Source organism: Poecile atricapillus, chromosome Z (genome assembly GCF_030490865.1).
Source record: "Poecile atricapillus isolate bPoeAtr1 chromosome Z, bPoeAtr1.hap1, whole genome shotgun sequence".
In the NCBI taxonomy this organism is placed as follows: domain Eukaryota; kingdom Metazoa; phylum Chordata; class Aves; order Passeriformes; family Paridae; genus Poecile; species Poecile atricapillus.
Genome location: NC_081289.1, coordinates 108,318,011 through 108,335,453, shown reverse-complemented (window position 1 = coordinate 108,335,453; position 17,443 = coordinate 108,318,011). Strand labels below are relative to the sequence as shown.

At 37.1% G+C, this 17,443-nt stretch overlaps 1 protein-coding gene across 7 annotated transcripts in view; it reads left to right on the top strand.

The window, feature by feature from the left end:
- NTRK2 (neurotrophic receptor tyrosine kinase 2) overlaps positions 1-17,443 on the top strand; it is a 194,116-nt gene that overhangs the window by 30,508 nt on the left and 146,165 nt on the right. For 5 of the 7 annotated variants that reach the window (XM_058827381.1, XM_058827387.1, XM_058827385.1 and 2 more), the window contains exons 6-8: positions 8,722-8,858; positions 11,842-11,974; positions 13,494-13,793. In XM_058827381.1, coding sequence (XP_058683364.1) covers positions 8,722-8,858; positions 11,842-11,974; positions 13,494-13,793 — 570 coding nt within the window. Of the gene's footprint in view, positions 1-8,721; positions 8,859-11,841; positions 11,975-13,493; positions 13,798-17,443 lie in introns of all 7 variants that reach the window. The other 2 variants (XM_058827382.1, XM_058827383.1) reach the window with 1 other exon arrangement.

Sequence of the window (17,443 nt, the reverse complement as noted above, 5' to 3'; positions counted from 1 at the left end):
GCTAGTCAGCAGAACTGTTGCTTCATCTAAGAGCTATGTGATTTAATGAATGCTCACATTCTATGCCTGTCTCTTCTCCTGCACACAAAGTACCATGGTGTTGCTCTTATTGTGTACTAAGATACTTGTGTACAACTGAAAAACATGTAGGACTTGTTGTAATGTAGAATTTCAAACTGAAGTAACTGCTTGCCCATTTCTTGCTTGTTGGGTCTAGCTTCATTTAAACCTGTTTCTAGTGATTTTGTTTTTTGTGCTAGAGATAAATAAGTGGTGATATGAGACTGGAAACAGGTGGGTATAAATCCCGAGGAAAAAAGGCAAACTGAAGGATTGACACATTTTTTTCTTCGAATTTACAGAAAAGATCTGTAGTATTACCGAGCCAATAAAATAAGCATTAGATCTTAGGCAATCACAGTAAAATGCAATCTAAAACCACAAGCAAAGACATAATCCAGTGGGTGTTGACATTTTTTTCCACTATCAGCCAGATTTCACTGATAAGACTATTAGAAGGAGAATATTACAGGCAGAATTGAGTTTAAAAAAAGCCTTGAATGTTCTCAGTGTTTACATTTCAGAATATTCATGGATTCTCTAGCCTGTGTTGTTTATTTTGGCACAAGAACTAGATGTGGTGCATGATATGAGGTGGCAAACTGTTCTTATTTTCTCTGTAAGAGTTTTAATTCTTGTCTGTGATCATGGGCTATGTGAAAAACTTCATTTTTTGTGAGTCTTTGACAGTAATGGGGTTTCACTGTTGCTCTCAAGTTGAGTTAAAATTTTCCAAACTTAATTAAAAGAATTTTCTCACTTTTAAGTGGAAATAACCAAAAATTATGGAGTTTGAAAAGGCAATGAGAATCTCATTTTTAAAGATACATATATAACTTTCTTCTGAACTTGCAGTATTTATCAATTTGTGAATCAAATATCAACTTTCATACAGATGTTTAGACATGACTATCTACGTAAATCAGGGATAGTGAATGATGATAGTTGAGCCACATGTGGCATAGGTGAATGTCTCATATTAAAACAAAAAGCTGATTTTTGTTTGATATTTCTGATTCAAGTTCTGCTTTAATGTTGGCGAAGTAAATTTGTAATACAAAGCAGATTAGAAACAGGAAGAAATAAAGCATTATCCAAGTGAAAGAAGTGTCTCTGAACTCATGACACTGTGCAGGTTTACAGAGGTACTCTCTGTGCCTGACTTGATGCATCTGTGTAAGTGTGGAGTACTGATCTGCTAAGAACAGCTCCTTGACTCTTTTCTGGTGATGTTCTTACTTTGCTCTATATAGGTGAAGACTGGTGACTTGATAACTCTATCCTGAGGTCTAAAGAAAGTGCTGTTTTCTTTTAAAGGGGAATCCTGTCTTCAAGGCATCCCTTCAGTAATATGCTTGGCGTATGGTATACTTGGTGCCAAAGGTGAAACCCATCAATTTACTTTTTTATGTTGTTCTCTAAAAATGTTCCTGTTTCAGGATCACATGTTTATCATGCTGCAACATTAGGCAGGTCAGCATTGTTTTGAGTATTTTCTGGACACACGTGAAATTTTGCAGATAGCCACACAGGAGTTGCAGCTGCATTACCTACACTTAGTGAATAAGAAGCCATTTGTTAGAGGTTTGCATAAGCTGGTTTGGGTCTCATTAACTTACTATTCAAAGGCAGTATAACTCTCAGTTCATCTCGTAAGCTTGTGGCTGACATGTGCAGCCCAATGGCACTACCTGTCTTTGGTTTTCTTTTGAAAGCTGTTGTGGATCAACTGAAGCTTAAATGCCACATTAGAAAAATTTCTACAGATGTAGTTTAATTTCCTTAGCCATTCAGAAAACATGGTTGGATACCTTCATGATACTGCTAGCAAGCAAACTGCTGGTAAGATTGATAGCTCCTATAAAAACATTTCATCTCAAAATTCTTGCAGTTTATATTTTTACTGGGGACCAGGTGATAATACGCAAGCTCCTATTTTATTCAGCACCTTCCTAATAGAATCCAGACCACACCTAAGGCTTTTGAAGGAAAGGTCCTGGGCAGAAGTTAAGGGGCTGATGTAAGCCTTGGGAATGTAATCCCTTCATGTGGTTTGAAATACCAGCAGCAATTGTCAGAGCTTCTGTAGAGGTTGACTGCAGATGACAACTTGGTGTCCAAATGAATTTGTATGGGTGCACATCTGTTGGTGCTTTTTGGCTGCACTGCATTCATGATGGCATTTGAAGCCCTGGATGGCATGACAGTTCTGTGGAGACAGTGCTTGTCACTGTGGCTGTGAAGATGAGTTAGCAAGTCTTGTGGTCTTTGCTGTGGCATGTGCTGGTTCTATGTAAAGAAGTTTGCTTCTGGTGAAAATTTTAGTTAAGTATGGAGTGATGGAGTGTTTAAAGGCAAAGTAAGACTGCATTTGATCTGGGGAAGCATACTATAAAGTAGAATCATCATCTGGTGGAGACTGTACTTGATTAATTGTTTTCTGTCAAGACTCCTGGTTGAAAGTTGCAATCAGGCATGCCATGAGAGGAGGGAGATTTCATTTAGTATTTTAAAATATTTGGGTGTCTCAGTGAGCTGCCATATCTTTCATTCTGCCTTCTGACAGAAATACGTTCTGCCAGACCTGTGCAAAGCACCATTGGTACATTTGGTCATTGTGGAAAACACCCATCAATATTTGCTGTACCACATGGCAAGTGTATGTCTATTCAGTGGTGATTCAGTGCTTTATTCAGTGGCTATATATTCTCCTGAAGATTTGAAGAGATTTTGATCCAGGGCAGGTTTTTCAAATTTGCATTCACACACAGTGGGCAGAGTATGGAAATTTGGAGAAATGGGTCATAATCCCAGATTCATTTTGATCTTTTCCTCTTATACCTCTAACTTTCCATTTTAACCCATTGGAAAAATCCAAGTTTTGTTGTTCATGATGGCAAAATCTTAGTGAAGTGATGAAGAGTAGTGCATGGTGATTAATATAATGAAATGAGGACTGGAGAGTAAAGGGATCTTAGAACTTAAGAAAAAAACCAGAGATATTTGGGCTCTAGAAGATAAAAGAAACATGAAAATTTGTATTTAATGTTCTTTATTTCCACTAATTTTGTATATTATTTGCCCAACATATTTTTTTTTTTAATCTTCATTAAATATGTGCTTGTCATCTTGTTACAAATTCTGAGATTTCTGTAATTTTTTACATACTGAGCATTTTGATTCTGTGGTTGTGATACAACAGGAAATGGAAACAATTACTTGTGTTTCTTTCATTCATGCTTTGCTTGTAAATTTTTGGAGAATCCTTTTTATAGTCCTTTGAAGCCAGCCAGGCTGGAAATTTGGCTCAGAGCTTGTTGGCTGCAGGCTTTTGTTAAGTGAAACCCGAGAGGTGAATCACATATCCAACAGCTCTTATCTTTGTAGCTAGAATTACTAGAAAGTTTCTCGCTGTTTTTTTCTTTTTTCTTTAAACCATTGAAAGCACATAGGAAAAGACCTCTGGAATTTGTAAACATTAGTGCATTTTCAAACAAGGCACAATTTCAGTAGAATGATACAAGGAGTATTGTATCATCATATCCTGTTTTCCTTACATTGATACAGCCAGTTTTGAGCCAGTAAGACCTCTGAAAGTTGCAGATCCATGTGACAGTTCATGTCAGATTGCATTGTCAACCATCATGTTTTCAGGCTCCAGACAGTATAAGTAGTGGCTGTTACCAGGTTGTACTGTAGTGATGTAATTAGTTGTATGTTTTATCCCTAGAGTGAAAAAGACAAACCAGGAGAACCAAGAATCCTAGACTGTATCGGAACCTTATGTGAGGAAAGTAGACTGATTTGAATCACTGTGCCCTAAGAACAGCAGTGGAAGTGTATAAATCAGTGGTTCTGATAGGCTGCCTTGAATGGTTCAGTTTGACAGATGGTTTCTGCCTCAGTATTGTTTTAATCATTCTGTGTCTAATATATTTATTAAAAAGATTGTTAAGAATTTCAGGTGAGGATTAAAATTACCTGGTTAAAAATCAGATGCAGAAAAAATTGTCATTTTTATTTGGTAGCTTTTTGTTCTTGTTGCACAACAAACTGACTTCCAAAAGCATGCCAAGCAAAAATGAGATGACATGGGCCATATTGAAAACCATTTAGTGATACCATATCTAGACTCCTGGGAGTTTGTTGAGAGGCCAGTGAAAATCAGGGGCTTAGTGTGCAAAGGATGGCATAAATGAATGCAATATTGAATTTATAGTGTTCTCTCAGGTACTAACTCTTTCATCATGTAATTTCTTAAGTATTAGGCTAATTTACCATAATAATAGAATTTTTTAATTTTTTGAACAACTGAAAAAAATCCTAGAACTGAGCTGGTGAAAGTTGAAGCAGAAGAAGTGAATCTAGTATTAATTTTGCAAAAAATTTTATAACTGCAGATAGTGATACAGTATCTTTGGTGTAACGGTGGATTTGCTTGTTCTGGTTTAAGACCACCTTCTTTTAAATGTTCCTTTAGTATACTGACTTAAGTTCTTGATGCTAAAAGTTGAATTTCAGACTAGAGTTTTTATTTCTCTATTAGATCATATCCTTCCTTTGACATGTAGTGACAGTCTGGCTTAGGGAAGCCAGTTCAGGTTTTCTGTAGAAAGTAGCAGCATGAAGACTTAGAAAGCCCTCTAGGAGTACAGGCATATTCATTTTCTTAATTTCTATTGACAGCTGTGTAGCCAAATGTGGTAGTAACCTTTGAAAATGGCATCCAAAGTGTTGGTTTTGTGGCTGCTGAAGTCCCAGCCATGCGCTGTAAGATGTGAGTCATTCCCTAGTTGTGCTTGACAGTTTCACTGTCTGATGGCTTCAGGCCATCCTTTTGCCCTAATGATGGTCTGTGAAGGTAAATGCCCCCTCTCCCCCAAACCCTACTTTAAAGAGTGTTTGTTTCTCCTAAAGCATGAGATGATATTTGGAGAGACTCAGCTGATATAAATGAGTTCCTCTTGCTTGTCTCTAGTTCTGTCTAGTGCTGGGGTGAGGGAAGTAACTGCTTATTCTAATCCAGATCTTCCTATTCCTGGGAATAAAGTGTAATCACACTGAATATGAAAAAATACATTCTGTATGCAGTGAAAGCAGGTAACTATTATGTACCAGCGCATAATGGAAACATGGATTTTAGTGTATGATTTAATCTCTCAAACTGTGTTACTCTCTACATTGCAGTTTTAAGTTCTCAGTAGTAGGTTCTATTCTTCATTTTTGTAGAGGTTGAAAGCTTTGAATAGACTATTGAAAAAGAAGAGGAATTTAAAAACAAAATAAAACAAGGTGGTCTTAAAAAGATCATTCAGAAACTCTCTTTACTCTGTTCCACCAGAATAGGAGAGTACTCAATAAATTTGAATGTCAGTGAGAAATTCCAGAACTCATAAAAGGGAGTGGCTTGTGTCTACAGCCTGTATGCAACACATTATTGCAGAAGGTTAAGGCCAAGAATATAGCAAACTTGAAACATCGGACAGGTACTACCAGGGTTATTGCTGATATCCAGACTCATAATAATTAATTCTGTCAAAGTTTGGAACAGAGATTGTGTTTTGAGCTTTGTGGCATGGAGTAATCTGACAGATACCAAGATGAAACTTGTAGAACGATGATGTCATGTCTACCTTGTACAGGCCCTTATGCTCCAGTATAATCTCACTCTGCTGGCAGCATACAAAAGTATTTGAGTATGCTACCTGATACTTTGTATCAACTACTGTTTACAAAGTCCCTATAAACAAAAGCGGTAACTATCTAAAACACTGTATTTAACCAAATTAACTAGGGAGTAAAGGCAGTGTGGTTGGGTATCTCTGTAGTTCTATAAGAGTCAAAGTGTTACTGGTCAATGTAAATGGTCTCACACTACACTGGGCATACAAACTGAGCATTCTTGTATGTTAAGGTCCATCATGGTTTCTTAGCATTCAGTTATTGTTCAATACAGGTTTTCCTGCTTAGTGTCATTGCTTTGCTGGTAAAAGCAGTGTATCACATGTCTAGATGAGGCCTTATGTGATTGTCTTTATTTTCACAAATAGAGCCACATCTCAACTTGTGTGGATTCTGCTGTTGAGCAGTCTGGGTGCCCCTGGAAATAAAAGCAAAATTAGCCTGCAGTTAAAGCACTCTATCTCAATACATCTAACCAGAAAAATCAATCCCAAGACAATTCTTGGGTTTCCACCCATCTTATGACTGGAAAAAGAGTAAAATAACACACAATAATGCGATCTCTATTCTATCTCAAATTCTTCCATTCCATTCCATTCCATTCCATTCCATTCCATTCCATTCCATTCATTTGTACCTTTTTAGATTCAGGGACCTTGCAACTGGTTTTTAGTGTAACTTTATGAACATATTATACATAACATATAATAAGCACTGTTACTTTATAGCCTTCTGGCAGGATGCATCGTGATGTAGCTGTTTCCATTAGAGATGTAACACCAATATGACATGTGAAGACTTCTGCAAATAAACAGAACTAGATCTAGTTCTGGGTGGGAACCAGAGCCAGTACCAGAGGAATTAAACTTCAGCTGCTTATCCTATAAATAAACACACTGCAGGAAGAAGTTGTCCCAAAACTTAACAGCTATTTAAAGGAGAGCTCTAAGGGAAAAAAGTTGTTTTTATTTTTGCTTGCATGAGAGGTTTCACATGAAATGATGTGTTAGTAGGAGCTGTGCCAGTTTGCACAATGAAATGCTAATCTATCATGTAGACCTCCTCCCAAGTGGTAGCGTTAAGAAGAGTGGGGACTTTCATTCTCTTTGCATGTTCAGGTCTGGCAGGAGTAATTGGAATAGTGTTTAGAGGTGTTGTGAAAGTGTAACTTTATGAAGCAAATTACCTCATTGGTTCTCATGCTTGTTCCCTAACTAGCATAATTAATATCCAAATGTTCCCTAAGATTAGTTTTATTTCCTGCTCAGCTAGTTGACAGACACTGGTGAGGTCTGAACTCACAGCAGGCTAGAGCAGATGGCTACCTTCGCTAACAGATTACTGCATCAAGACATACAAACTCTCCAGCTCTGTCTCAATAAACTTCAACACATGATTTATACAGTGAACATAATGGAAGAAATCCATGATGCCTGTAATGGAATCATATTACCATACCACTTGAAACACTGTGAGAATTGCCTGAGCAGTTATTGTATACTTGTGCTGATCTTCAAATCTTATTAGGCAGGAAAGCATTGTCTGGAAAATTATTCATCTTCTTTTCTGCATTGCTTCCACTCAGTTATTTTTTATTGAACTAATTTAAGGGAGGTTTCTAATACATCTAGCTTCTGTTGAACCTCCAGCAAACATATGAATCTGTTCACAGGGATTTGATGGTTATTTATTTGTTTTGGATCTTTTACATAAAGAAAAGTGTCTCTGCTAAACTTCTATACCAGCAAGTCCATCATGAAACTGCGGTACTCTCAACTAAAAAACACAACCAAAGAGAGCTGTTGTTTCAGACAAAGAAAAGTCATTGCAAAATCATGCATAAATGTCCTGCACAGCAGATAAGATTGATTATTTGAGATGATAAATTGCAAGTAAAATTTGCCTGGAAGAGCTGATGTGAAATGCCTCATAAAGGAGACCGAAACTCTTTAAGGAATGTAGCAGCTTCAAATGATGACCTGGTATCTTTTAAGAAAGATGCTTTTTCTAGAATTGTGCATAATTATTTGCTACATAAATAAATTTGAAATGTGAGTTGCTATATGCCTGAAATCTACTGATATTGCTAGTTTTATTTTGGAGAGGGTCATTCTATAATTCCTCATGTTTTTCATTCAGCATGAATTTACTCTCTGGGAAGTTCCATTGCTTTGGGTGCCTTAGAATGAGGCACAGAGTGATTTATAGCTCTGTAAGATGGAGAGGGAGTTCTAATTCTTGTAAAACATGGTCTTGTTTCCTGATGAGTGCTAACCATCTCACTGCTTTTCTGCTTTCCTGAGGATAATAGAAAAATCAACTGAGGTGCCTTGAGTAAAGTTCTGTGCAATTGCTAACTCTTTCTTCTGTCTTTTCCCTTCTCTAGTTCAATCTGTTCATTCTGTGTTTTCCTCCCTTTGAGCTTCAGATCTAGGTTTTGCCCCACTCTCTCTGAGTGATGTCTCTATATAAGAGAGAGGGCTGCAGTCTCCTGTGGGATACTGGGAGCTAATGGGATTTTCCTGTTAGTGTTGTGGAGAGCAGTGGAAATATCACAATGTCAGTGCAACCTAGAGGTTGTTTTATAGCTGTTATAAAGAGACAGATACAATTTCCAGTTTTAAAGAGTAAAGGAGGAGTAAAGGAACTTCATTTTGAAGTTGAAAACTGAAGTTAAGATAATTTCTGTTCGTGCACCTGACATGTATTCCTATATAATTAACTAGTTTATGTGTTTCCATATGCAGTGATGTTTTCTTAGGATGTGAAGCAGAGGAGGTGCAGAAAATATATAGCAGCTAAAGATTGTAGTTTTTTTATTTCCAAAGATGCTGTTTGTACTGCCTGACTGAATAGTACTGTCTACAGTGAATATTTGATGTAGTGCTTGCATTTATATGGCTTGCTTAGAGTTGCATGGTGTCTAGTCTGTCAAATACAAGTACATGTTGGGTTATTGTGTTGTTGTTTCTATTACAGACTTGCCCTCAGCAAACTTAAGCAATTACAACATCACCGTGGTGGAAGGGAAGAGCATCACGCTGTACTGTGATACTACTGGCGGGCCACCCCCAAATGTGTCCTGGGTGGTAACTAATCTTGTTTCAAACCATGAGGTAAGGTTTATATTCAAACACGTGACAATTCAGGTGACACCTGCTGAAGGATGGAATGAAGTTTCATGTCCAGCTCTGGTTAACTTTCTATTAAAAGATGAAATAGAAAGCTAATGTTGGGATTACGTTTATCTTCCAGTTACTTTCAATCCAGGCTGACTGTGGCAGTGCTTTTGGGGGATGGCAGACATTTGTTTCTCAAGATTCTCATTTTCACTCTGGTGTTTTGGATGTTCACTTGTAAATGAGAGTAATGTAAATTTTTGGAAGTAATGTGAATTGGAATACTGAAACACAAGGACTTTCTTATTATCACTGATACCTGCCTACAAAGATTAAATTCAATCTATACTGATTGTAAAAAATCTTTGCATCTGTAATTTTATTATATTCTCATTTTATAATTTAGTGTGTTGGAATTTGGTTGTAAATATTTTGTGGCTTGTTTAATTTTTCTTCAACACACTTAGCAGCAACAGAAAGCCTTAACATTGAAGATTTTACTTAAAAGACTGTCAGATTTGTTTTGTTCTGTTTTTTTTTTTCTAATGATGTATCTTTCCTCATTGAAATCATCTAGCTGGGTAAATTTTGTTTTCTGGCCTCTTTATATTTTTTGTCTTTTATAGATTGTGTGCTGCTTAAGTCCTTTTTGATGGAAATATTGAAAAAGGAGGGCTATATAAGCAGCTGCTGATCTCATAAATTGCTATTGTTTCACAATGGGAAAAACCCTTGTTTATTACGATTTTATGGTATTTGCTTTCCTATATTCATGATGGTGCACACTGCCTAAAGCTTCTTGGTCTATAGAAGGTGTGGGAAGTGTACTTCCAACACTCTTCCTGCAGTGAGGAGGAGACAGGACCTCTTGAGTCTCATAGTTGTTATATTTTCTTTCCAAAGTTCATTATATCAGACTTGTATAGACTTCAGGTAGTCTATCTTTCATTCCAGCTTTCATAAGTAAGAGCTGTGCAGAGCTCTAGTTGTATTTTTAAAACTTTCTCTGATCTGTAAAACTTCCCAAAGGCATCAAGACATCAGTTGTCATTGAGAACTAGTTAAATTAAAGAACAATTAAAACAAGCTGTTTTAAATTGGGGAGCTCTGCCAAGTTGCCCTCTTTCTAATTTTTTTTTTTTAAATTTTAATTATAGGAGCCAAACCAAATGTGAAACTGTTCAAAAAGTGAGATCATCTAATTTTTTTAACCCTCCTATCTTTGAAATGCCATGATCAGTTTGCTTCAAGTTTTCCATGAGTATTCTGTCCTGGCATAACTTCATCATGCCATTGTAGAGGGGGTTATAATACAGGCTGGCTGCAACCTTAGCCAGGGAACACAGCAGTCTTTTCAGCAGCAGAAGAGCATGAGCTTTTTAGACATTATTTCCCATTCCCAACTATCCTTTTCTATGAGCATTGCTTTCGGTTTCTTTTCTTTCACTTCCATATATCAGTTTTTGCCTTCATTTTCTTCATCTTGTATGTTTTTTCTCACTGTTTCCTCTGTTTTCCACTGTTTTAAAAGAGGGACATTAGCAAAGGTTAAAACTAGGCTCTAGTTCTGCAAAGCTAACCTTTACGTTCTGAGTTTCTGTGTTGATGGATAGTTTGACTGATGTTTGGATTTTTCTTGCTCTAGATTTCAGCCCTGAGCCTGTGTTACAGCCCCTCTGCTTTTAGTCCAGCTTTGAGCACTGCTCAGCTCTAAGAACTGCAAAATAGGAAAATATGTGAAGAGGTGTTTGCTTTTCCACCTGCCTTCCCTACTGTCACACTGAGATTGAAGGGACATGGAACTCAAATGGAGTTAGGGTGTCATCTCAAGGTTCAAAATTCTGTTTGCACAGGACTGCATGCAGGACCATTCCCACATATTCCTGTTGACTGCCACCTGAAGTTGCTGTGGTTTTACAGTTATAGTGGGTTACTTGTTTGTGCTGTCTCTAGCACTGACAGTGTACGTTACAAAAAGTATCTCAAAAATAGTTGTGAAAATTATCATAATTATTATTTATTTTTGGAGTGTGTTTTGGTTCCTTTCCAGTTTAACAAAATAGTCCAGCTCTCTTTATGAAAAATTCAAGTATGGAAACAATAATTATTTGGAGATTATATGAAGAGCCTGATTTATTAACATCAGAGTAACTAGCTTTGCTAGTGCTTTTTGTGTGGGGAGGAGGTGGGGGTAGTTCAGCCATATTTGCTTAACCAGTGTGACATAGCTGCATAGTCATTATGTTATTTAAGGCTGTAGATAGACACTGAGCTTTCTAAGAATCATAAGAATCAAGATTTTCAAGAATCATCAATCTTACTTTAATTAGCTTGTTTATAAATACATAAAACAGTACTTGGCAAATAGGTTAGGTAGTAGAAGGTATGCAGTTTCTTTTGGAAGATTTCTTAAGAAAAGAAAGCTTTCAGAAGAAATTTGGTTAAGAAGGAGATAGAAAACATGTCAAGATACAGCAGGGCTCAGAAAACAGCAGTGGAAGAGATGTGAGGCATAAATTTAAAGGAAAGAGAGAAAAGGATGAGTAAAACAAGGATTGAACACAATATAGGCAGGAAGAGATAGTTTTAGAGATAGACCATAGAAATAAGTCATAAAGTAGGAGAGAGGGATGAGCAAGGGTAGATGATTAGAGGAAAAAACCCCTTTGTGCAGAGGGGATAAAGTGGTAGAAAAACCCACTGACTGAAAGTGACAGGGCAGAAATATGACTGAGTGCAATGTTTGTAGCAGGACTTAGGAGCTTTGAATCCACTGTACTGACAGTTGGAGTTGGTTCTGTAGGTGTTTTATGTCTGTTTGGATAAGACACTAAAATAAGGCTTTGATTAATTGTGGACAGACACAGCTAAAAGGAAGTGAAAATGAAAAATGCCATTCAGCTGTGGTCAGTAATTCCCTCCCTCTCCTTTGTTTTTAATGTTGTCATTGACGCATACATGTTTTTCTGATCATTTTTAGAGTGACACAAATAAGAACCCTGCCTCACTCACCATCAGGAATGTTTCATCAATGGACAGTGGACTGGAGATTTCCTGTGTAGCAGAGAACATTGTGGGAGAGGACCAAGCCTCTGCCGAGCTTACGGTATTCTGTACGTATGTGGGCCTCCATACAGACCTGGAGGCCAAACTGCATTGTCAGGAACTGTTTAGGGTATTTTTGGGACCTTCAGGCTGTTGGAATGAAAACCCTTAAGGTGTGTGAACTATCTACTGCAGTTAATGCTAGGAGTAGCCCAGTCAGCCGTTGTTGCATTTATCTTTTTCAGCTCTGTATTCTGCAAAAAATGTATTTCTGGCTGCTTTGTCTTCCAGTTAAAAGAATCTGTAAGTAAAGGTCTGAAATCCTGAAAACTAAATGGCACTGTCAGTGTGGGAAGGTTTGTAATGGTGTGTATGTACATACATGCACACTGTCTTAGGAACTGCAAAATGGGAATGCATCAAAAGGCTGGTAGAATTGTACAAGACTACACATGTATACATGTTCTTACTACATAAAACAAGAACTCCTTTGTTCATTGTTTGTACAGCCAGATGTAAATTTATTTGTCATGGCTTTGAATAGTGCAATTATTTCTCAGGGCCAAGGAAAGGAGAAGGGGCATATAGTGTAGAGAACCATTTGTTTCTTAGATCTGAGCTCCAGGCTGAATTCATTTTACATGAACTATACAGCATGTTTTCACAAGTTGCAACCCTCTGTTTAATTGAAGATGGGAATGGAACACTTTGTAGATGGCAAATTTTGCTCAGCATGTGCTTATGACAGAGTAAACTAGAAAAAACACTACAGATGTAGGTTTGTAGGTTGAAATTGGATATGTTATAACTATGGGAACAAACATAAACTAGAAATGTTTGAAGAGTGTAAATGAGATTCTGAGTTTGGCACTATTTTGAGTGATAAAAGGGAGTATAACTAGAAGAAATTGAATGTAGTTAAGAATAAATGTAGAGGAAAATAATGGGCAAGGTGTTGGAATAATCTCTTGAGGGAAACAGAAGAGGTCTGTAAATTTGAGACGTTTAGTAAAGTTCGAACGAGGATGAGAATATGTATACTAGAGAGTTATTTTTCCCTGAGAGAAGAATCCAGAGAATTAAATAATCTGTTCTGTCTTTGATTCTGTTAAGAAAATAATCTGTAAATTTGGATTCCTAGCTGAGTGCCTTTCCAGTAGTACTTGCTTTTGGCCAGTTTTAAATATTTTCAATACTATTGCCTTCCTTCAGCACTCTTATGCACCATTTTTTCAGCAAAGTAAAAATAAAATGTCTTTCTCCTCCTTCTAAGTGAACCACAAACTGAAGTTCCCACACCTTACATGTTTTAAGTGATTTAATACATTTTCAGTCTTTGAAAGTAGCTTGTTTTATTTCTTTCTAAAGAGCGGCTTCAGGTCAGTTCAGCATAATACTCTAGACAGAGAAGGTATGTTCCTGTGCGAGTATCCTTCAAATAGGTACCATTCCACCTAGTAACATACTTTTGTACTGATGAATGAAAAGTACTTCCATGAGAACTTGGGAGGGAGGGAGAGAGAGAGGGAAGGGAGTAAGGACATGTTCAGAATATTCTGATGCTCTTCACTCTTTTTTCCAATATAGTTGCACCAAATATCACATTTATTGAGTCTCCGACCCCGGACCACCACTGGTGTATTCCATTCACTGTGAAAGGGAATCCTAAGCCCACATTGCAGTGGTTCTATGAAGGAGCTGTACTGAATGAGTCTGAATATATCTGTACTAAAATACACGTTATCAATCAAAGTGAATACCATGGCTGCCTTCAGCTGGACAATCCTACACACCTGAACAATGGTGCTTATACCTTACTGGCAAAGAATGATTATGGAGAGGATGAAAAACGGGTTGATGCTCATTTCATGTCAGTGCCTGGAGATGGTGAGTGTAGTGTTTTGTTTTCTTTATGCTAGCAATTGCAAATTGATGAAAGTGGTGAAATAGTGCTTTTGGCCAGTTTAACTATTTTGGAAGAACTTTATTTTCTCTGAATGAATGTCTTCAATATTACTTATAAATTAATGTTTTTCTTGAACATTTTTTTCTTGTTTATTGCTTCTGAAGGCAGGTCATGCCAGTGGTCTGTAAATCTTCTTTTGAGTAACCATCCTCCCTGCCAGCCAAGGCTAATGAAAAGTTGCTGTTTCTGAAGTTTTCCCAAGCCTCAGTTCTTATCCTGAAAAGCACTGTGTGCCATTCAGTAACTCTGTAACTTGCTGTACTGCATATGAATGGAACTAGGCAGTGTGTTCAAGGACATGGAGGATGCTTGTGTGGAATCTAGTGCCTTGTTGCAAAATTGATAGTGCAGTCAAGTGAGTTCATGGCAATATGATGTTTTTAGGACACTAGAGGGAACTGGAGAGAAAACAAGTAACCCAGAGGCAGGATGGATGAGGTCTCATATCTTAACAGGCATTTTTGGTGTCCAGTTGCCATTTGTCTAGGTGGTGGCTGGGCACCTACATTGCTAGGAGTATCAGCGCTCAAGATGGCTGCACCTTCAGTTGCTCTAAAGATTCTCCCTTGGCCTTTCTAAATAATCTGGGCAGGCTCAAGGTGGACTAGCTCACTGAATTGCAGGCACTGCTGTAAGTGATTGATGTTCACTGTGGTTTGATCTTTTCCCACACCTTCAAAACCATACATGAAGTGGCTGTAGTAACAGTCACTGTACATGCAAGCATATTGTAGCACATGGAAGAGAACTCTGAGTGGACCTTGCACATGTGGAGTAGAAATAGAAGTTGTTATCTTGTGCAGATAATTACATAGCCATACCTCAAAATATGAGACTGTATGTATCTTCAGTTTCTTGGCCATGTGATATAAATAGTTGCCTTATTTTTTTTTAAACAGCAGTGCTCTGTTATGTTATCTGATGGGAAAAAAAGTAGTGATTATTTAAATTCTCATCCTACATCTCAGGCCACAGACCATAAAAATATGGTCAGTATTTCAATTTTCCCTTTCAGCTCAGTTTGCTGTAGGGAGAGAGATGGTAGGTCTTTTGCTTTCCCATCCTTAGGAGAAGACGAAGAGCTCATAAAACCAGGCTTTATTTACTCCTGCTGTGCTCACTGCTCCTCTCCCCTTTTTTCTCTGGAGTTCTTCCTTAAAGAGACTCATTACAGAAACATGCCATGGTTTCAGCTGCTGGTGTTCCCTAATACTGCATTTAAATTCAGCAAAACAGTTCACCTCATGGATGTTCTGTGGAAGTTCTCATACACCCTCATTATGTAATATGAACCCAGCTTCATTTTCTAGCATAGTATCAGCTACCTCTAATACATTACGCAATTTTATCTTTTTTTTTAATCCAAATCCTCTTTCCTGTCCTGCTTTTCCTTTATGCTGCTATCCACAGTAAATAGAACTGTAGCTATCCTTTCATTTAGAAAGAAAACATTTATTTGTTCCAACCCTTTTATATTCCTACAGAAGGTAAGTCTACCAATATAAACTGTGCTGTGTTCTTTAAGAATTTCCCAAGATCTGTGGTGGAGTAAGCTTCACAAAAAGAGTTTAGAGGAAGTGGGACTATATATAGACAGGATGTAACTGCATTAGAAATTAGTTCATGCACAGTGGATGGTACCAAACCAGTCTTAAAAATCAACAACAGGAGAAATGGCTTATCTACTTAGCCTCCTCAATGTTGTTTTTATTTTCTCCTGCAAGAGTCATGGAATTGAGGCCTAGAAAACATCACAACATTGTTGTCTCCTCCACTGAAGCTCTCATTAAAGCAAATGCATCGTATTACAATTTTTGTTCTATACTATTGCTATTTAAAGCACTGTCAGGCTTTTTCAAATCCTTAAAAGGCTTTTTCAGTGCTGTCGTTACTGTGTAGTTTCTTCTTTTGGCCCACATATTGTGCACTGAGGCATAAAGATTAAGGCCCACGCCCTGGTATTATGTTCATTTTCATGTCTTCATGACTGAATTAAATACCAGTCCTGATGTTTCATGGGGCGGAGTACAGTCACTGAGCTTTAAACTGATTCTCTGCTTATTGCATCACTTGAGCAAATGCTCTGGGAAAAAAAAAAAAAGCAAATTAAAAAAAAATCCCCTCACCTGTAAATCCATGTGCCAACCCAAGGTAAATGTATATAAGTCTGAAGAATGTTCTACATCAATAGAACAATAGTCCACTTTTAGAGTGGGATTAAGCATGATGAAGAGGTAATTTGTGCTAAGATGCTCCTAACTTTCAGCATGCTTCTTGAAGAACAGTTTTTCACTGGTCTGAGGATGCAGGCATGAAAGACAGGACACCATGTATCATAGTAGGATTTTGATTGTTCTAATGATATCCACGTTAGTGTTGTAAATTAAGGATTTGTTTCAAATGTGAAGACCTGGAAGAATTAATTTCATGTTTTACTAGCTGAATTTTTAACTGCCTTTAGTCTGCTAAAGTTCTTGGTTTCTAGTTCTTGATGAGAGAGACCTGATTATTTGAGACCAACTGTAAGCAAGAAATGGTCATGGTTTATTCTGGAGGCTGTTTACATAGTTGATCCAAAATGGCTAGTGAATGTGGGAGAGATTTTTACCAATTATACAAATTTTTAATTAAGCTTATTCATCTACTAACTCTCTATGTTAAAATTCAGCTGAAGGAGTCCAAGTCACATATATCTTGTTGAAGCAAAAGAATATGCTAAATATGCCTTAGAAATAGCATATTGCTTGTGCAGCATAACATAACATTCTGCATCTTTCTTTGCAGAAGCATGTTTTTGGATTGAGCCTTTTGCTGCTGCTTTATTTTGAAAATGCCAAATTTAGAAAGAAGTAAACAATCTGACTGCAGTTGATGTAGTTTGTAAAGATGAGTGAATAAGATAAGGCTTTTGATGGCTCATTTACTCAACAACCTCTTCTAATGGACACCAAAACAATGGTGCTGTTCAGTACTCGGCCTTGAAAAGAATTGTGTATAAATGTGCAAAAGGGCTGTGGTGAAGTTTAATTTAAAAATAACTTCAACTGATTATTAATATTGGTTTGGTTTTATGTGTTAAATAGAAAAAGTGATATTAAACAGAAATTTGGGGTTGACCATCATCTTTTGTACATTTTGTGACTTTTGTAGCTTTATTCGAAGTGTTTAGTTATATAAAAAATATTTGAATGGAATTGAGGATTTCTTATTGTTTATGTCCAGGAGGAGTTAAGGATTATACTAACCGTCTTAGTCTATTCCAGTGAATAGAAACAAAAATGTTGACATTTAACTATTAAATAAAGGTTTTGCAGGTTTTTTTTTTTTTGTTTGAGGTTTTCTTTCCACTTCAGATTACAGAAGGTGAGTTAGAAATACTGTTTTGCAGCAATTGTATGTTCTACATGTTGGAAAACTGAATCCATTTACTTTTGTGAACAAAAATCTCTGGTCGGATTACTTGAGAATGGATACTCAGGCTTTCTTCACTGGTTATTTATTTCTGCCGATTGACATGACAGTTCTCATGGGATCTATTGACATGTGTCCTTAGATACTGGAATATCTTCAA